This window comes from Nanorana parkeri, unplaced genomic scaffold (genome assembly GCF_000935625.1).
Source record: "Nanorana parkeri isolate BGI_ZX_2015 unplaced genomic scaffold, ASM93562v1 scaffold836, whole genome shotgun sequence".
NCBI classification, from domain to species: domain Eukaryota; kingdom Metazoa; phylum Chordata; class Amphibia; order Anura; family Dicroglossidae; genus Nanorana; species Nanorana parkeri.
The window spans coordinates 461,827-467,482 of record NW_017307104.1 but is presented as its reverse complement, the minus strand read 5'-3'; the positions used below and the strand labels follow the sequence as shown (position 1 = coordinate 467,482).

The window sequence follows — 5,656 nt, the reverse complement described above, 5'->3', positions numbered from 1 at the left end:
TGTGCACAGGAATCAGAAAGAAATACGGTAATATTGTCTGCAAACAGTGCATATCTGATCTCATTGTGGCCAATGTGTATACCACAGAATAGGGTTGGTGAGGAGAATAAGTGTACCAGGGGACCAGGGGGCTCTATGGAGATATTAAACAGTGAGACCGAGAGGGGACAGCCCTGGTGTGTGCTCTTTTGGTACTTAAAGTGCAGGAAGTCCTGCTATAAAGATCTGTGTCTTTGTATCATAATAGAGCATATTTATAAATTCTAGGAAACATATATTTAGCAATCCTGTTTTTTTCTTGAATCAAGATAACTTACTGGGATCTCTGCCTGTGCTGCAGTATTATTGTTCCATTGTTCCCAGATAAATACATCTTGTATTTGGTGACAAAGTCCATTAATTCCAGGTATTGTTTAACTTTTTTGGACGGCCTCTGTTTATTTAAAGATGGAAAGGTTGGGTTGACCAGTTTGTCTCAAAATGTAAATGGTTGGTAGGTTTGTCATTTTTCGGTGAAGTAAAATGTTTTTTCTTTTGTGAGTAGTGGTAGCAGGATTGATTTAGAATTTGAGGTTTTTAAATTGTATAGTTTCCACAGTACCCAGTAAACAAATCTTCAGGCAGCAAATAATAGGAATGGCTAGGTTAACTGACAGGAAGGAGGTCATCTTAGATTAGTAACTTTGTATTATATATGCTGCCAGATGACATGATAAAAGTCTGCATTCTCTCCACAGCCTTTAAAATGCAGTGTTGTGAAGGCTGCAGACCCAGCTTCTGTAATTTTACAGTGATATTTTATATTTGGTAGAACATTTTGAGTTGCATTTAACCTATCCTTGTAGGAGGCAGCTGAGGTCATGTAGGTCTGTTAAAATTCAGACCATGTTTCTCTGTCCATGTGTGAAATGTGAAACTTTCGTTTATTTTGTGAAATTTAAGTGTGCTTTTATCAATAAGATTTCCTGGGATGGTAATGGGCAATTTCTGTATACCAGATTACTAAGGGGCTGATTTATAAATGTGCTGCCCAGTGTATAGCAGGGCAGATGCAGTTCACACGGCATTAGTGCCCCAAGATGGCGCCAAGAAACATTTCAATGCTCCTCAGCGTCATCTACTGGCACTAATGCCGTGTAAACAGCATCCGCCCTGCTTATAGTGTAAATCAGCCACTATATATATCATGTAAAGTCACTATTGAAGCTTCTGTGGCTTGGGTTCCTTGGACAGGTTGTCCTTAGGTGAGACCAATAAGTCATGAATGTTTATAATTACAATGTTCTGCATGCTCTGCTCCCCGCTCTCCATCCTGAAGAGAGGATCTCCATCTCCAGAGAGAGGCGGGGGGAGGGGGTTTGTAACACACCCACACACACTACAATGAGCACTGGTCCCTTCACAGACCAGCGCTCATTGTATTGTATGATGGGATTATCCGTCACTGGTTGTTAACGAACTGAACGATCATGACGGGATAATCCCGTCATCGGTCGGGAAGGGGTTACAGATGGAAACAATATTCCAGCTGTGATTTTTGTAAAGCAAGTTTCAATTTCAGCATTTTTGGGTTTATATTAAAAACAGTTCCAAGAATTGATTTTCCAAAATTGTTTACTTGCACAAATTGCATGTTGAATTTTTCTGAAATGACAAAGAATCCCATGTAAACCATTGTCTGAGTCTTCAAATGGAAATATGTTGGCACATTTAATGCTGGTGTGTTGTATCACAAAATTCATTAGAGGGAGAGGAAAGTATTAGCTGTTGAACAATTAAAGGACCCTTTTATTTTCTGTCACATCCTTTGCCACTGCATTGAACTTTGAAATGATGCAGGGCATGATCAAATTGGCGAGCAGGAAAGAGTTCGTTTTAGGGCTTGTTCACACCAAATCCGGACCAGATCTGCATGAGTTTCTGCACATGCAGTGCAGTGTGTTTTGCCGCGTTTTTACCACGTTCTGGGCCGTTTTTAAAAAAATATATATTTTTTGCCTAAATTGGGCTTTCAGTGCGTTCCGGGGCGTTTGCGTGCGTTTTTGATGCATTTGTATGTGTTTTGGTGCGTTCCAGAGCAGAAAAAATAGGGCATGCTGCAGTTCTTCCACATGCTCTGGAACTGAACGCTGTGATGTGAACTAGAGCCCAAAATACCATTGGAATACACTGGATGCATTTTTGATGCATTCTGTAACTGCATCTACTCCGCACTTGGTGTGAACAAGCCCTCAGTGATGATAGTTTTGTTCTGCTCAGTCTGATCTGCTGTAGATAAGGGCTCCACCAGCTGCTGAATGTAGCAGCAGGGAAGACACATTGGAATTAAAAGAGTGTTTGAGCTGGCTAAGCTGAGACACTAGATATGTTATTTTATTTTTGTTCATGGAAAGCATATCATTGTGGATAAACATGAATTCTTGATTAGGACTTTTAATTCTTTGAAACAGATCTGAAGATTTGTCTAGTTTCCCTTCATGATTTTCTAAGTGTCTAATTTCCCCAATCTCCAAAGTGTTCATATTGTTGCTCTTTTTAACAAGCATTCAGTGGAGCCATAATGGAAACATCTAGTGAAGTAATATGGAGGCTACCACTGATCATCTCTCTCTTTCTGAGGTGCTGGCAGCAGCCTCCAAAACCATCTTATGCAGGCTGAACTTTAGCTTTGCCACCCCTTCCTACCTCCTGGGCCAAAACGAATGTATGAGGGCGGGGCTTATTGGCAGGCTGTGTCAAATCTTTGCTTGTCAGGAGACTGCTGTTCCCCCCACTGACAGTCTCTTTAGGACTTTTTCATTTGTGTAAGCAGTGGTTGAAAGAGTGTTTACCTCCTCTGGCTCATTCAGGTCATTGCTTTTAGCACAAAAGCTTCCATCTCTTAGCACTAAAGCTTCTAGCTTTTAGCACAAAAGCTTCTATCTCAACTAACAACTTCTGCTGGGTGCAAGTTTTACATATGAAATATGGAGTAAAAATATTTTTGACGGGTTTTTTTTAGTACACATAAATTTGTTTACTACACATAAAAAAAATTCAATCCTTCATATATTCCCTTGAACTTAGCTAAATCTGTAAAAGATTATATTTTCACAGACATTGCACATATAAAAACTGTGTAAAAGCATATTTTAAATATATAATATAGTATAGTATAATATAGTAATATAAAATACTGTATAAGTTATAAATATAATAGTTTTATGTCTGCACTTACAATAATATGCAAATATTTCTATTCTTATAGGTCGATCAGACATACTGCCATGCACAACTCCATCATTTGAAGAAGCTACAACAGTCTCTATTACTACGACAATATCTTCAACGTCACTTTCAATTCCAGAACGTTCTCCCTCTGAAACTTCAGAGCAGCCTCGTTATCGGTAAGTGTCGGGATATAAAGGATGCAGTGGAAGTTGAAGATTTTATTTTATTTATATATTTTTTATAACATTCATTTTGGTTTTTACTATGATGGGGATTATTCTCAATTAAACAAGTAAGAACTTTGGCCACCTAGGTCTTTTAATGTAATGGGTTTATAAATATCTTGATTTTGCTCTAGCTAAAATATTAAACATATAATCAACACAGATGCATTATAAGTCTTCCGATTATGGTGCCAGTGAAATACAACACACTAACACACAATTAAAAAGAATAAAAAGTAGCATTTATATAGGGTTGAAGAACTATGGCTAGGGGGTGGTTGAACAGGCCTGTGTTCTATTACAGGGCTCTTTTGCGAATAATGCTCAAAATTTTGAAAAACGTAACCTTTCCATTAAACCCACTGAAATCTTTGAGTGGTAAATCTTGTTATTCAGTTCAGGCCATTTATAGGGCTAATATGCATTTTTATTGTCTAACAAAAGGCATTGGAAGCTGGGCACTACCATGGAGGAGATGTAGAAATTCCATTTTCTTTTAACCCCTTCATGACTGAGCTAGTTTTCAGTTTGTGTTCATAAATGACTGACACGCTTTTTACATTTTTGCTGTGTGATTCTTCCACAGCAGTAATATACTTTCTAACCAAATGTACCCACACATATTATATATTGTTTTTTAGAGGACAGATAGGGCTATATAATTATATCCAACATGTACCTAACGCCTCACTTAGTTTGAATCAAATATAAAAAATGAGGAAAAAAACTAGAAGAAAACACTTTTTTCACAAGTTTTGATTTTTTTTAAATTTTTTATAATAATTATAGTATAAAAATATATTTATATAGCATTTTTATTTTCCTAATTTTGTTTTACACTTTATTTTTTGATACTTTGTAAAAAAAAAAAGTAAAAAGAACAAACTTTTTTGTCAGTTTATATCAAGCAGTCACTATGACTGCTTGATTAACTTTTTAAAAATTTTTTTGGCTATTATTAGGCTGCTCCAAACTTAGGAACAGCTAATAATAATCATAGAGACTGATCCTGACAGCATGTCAGATTCAGATCTCACTAAAGCTCTTTGATCGTGCCTAGACGATCAGAAATGATACATTTCAAGCAAAGAGATACATTGTATCTCTTGTATCTCTTTTCTTGAGATGTATCACATAGCTTCATAAACATCGGGCCAGTCTATGGAGCTGTCAAAACAAATAGCAGGGAGGTGAGTCACTCTGCTGCCTCTCTGCTATTTTCAGCTGTCAAATACTGGAGCGCTATTTAGCGCTCCCGTATTTGCATGTAATGGCTTAATTCTTTAATTAATGAAAGAAATAAGCTTTTACAAAAGCTTAACTATTTCATCAATGAATGCCTCAATACTGAGGCATTCATTAATGACTGGTAACTGCTGAGAATCAGCAGTTACCAGCATTACAGAGCCTGATATAACTCGTCACATACAGTGTACGTGGCCAGTCATATAGGCACAAAGTGCCCGGACGTACAGTGTACGTCTCCCGTCATGAAGGGCTTAAAATACTATAAAGCTTCGAGAGGGCCTTTTCATGCAGCTTCGACAACAAATTAAAAATACACAAATCTTTTAAATTACAGGTTTGGGGGATGCCTTAAAGCTGGATGTGGTGTTACGAAAACTGATTTTCACGGACAACCTAGGTGACAGCTTTCTCTTGCAGCTCCTGTTTGGCTGTGGAATTGATTTTTCTCTTGTACAGTGAACTTGGCTTTTATACAGCAGCAGCACCCCAATCTGATTGTTATCAGTTTTAAATCAAAGGCTTTATTTCATGGAGTTTTAGCAGCATCACACACTTTTTCATCAAGAAGTACTAAGACTGCTTTGACTGGTGAAAGAAGCAGCCACAAGAGATCTAAAAGCCATAGTTAGGTGAGATTTGTAGTTTGAATGCAGATGCAATGCATCATATGATTTGTAGTTTCACCACAGCTGGAGTGCCAAGATTAGTTACGTCTGGCATTATTTAGAAGGTTAAAAAAATCATAAGAGTGAATAAAGACATTTTACACCAACACATACCTTAGGTATGATTTGTTTAAAATTGACCAGCAGTAGGACGCTAAAAATAACAGGTCCAAATTGGGAGAGATGAGGCAGGTGTTTTCCGGCAACAAAGATTAGAGTGTGGTGTCTGGGCAGAGGCGTAACTAGAAACCTCAGGGCCCCGGTGCAAGAAACCGTTAAGGCCCCCCCCCCCCCCAAAAAAAAAAAAAA

The 5,656-nt window shown here is 37.7% G+C and overlaps 1 protein-coding gene across 1 annotated transcript in view; it reads left to right on the top strand.

Annotated features, from left to right (window-relative positions):
- The window catches only part of PIP5K1C (phosphatidylinositol-4-phosphate 5-kinase type 1 gamma), a 173,865-nt gene that overhangs the window by 121,406 nt on the left and 46,803 nt on the right, over window positions 1–5,656 (top strand). The window contains exon 13 of the mRNA XM_018565350.1: window positions 3,248–3,386. Within this exon, the coding sequence (XP_018420852.1) occupies window positions 3,248–3,386 (139 nt within the window). The remainder of the gene's footprint in view (window positions 1–3,247; window positions 3,387–5,656) is intronic.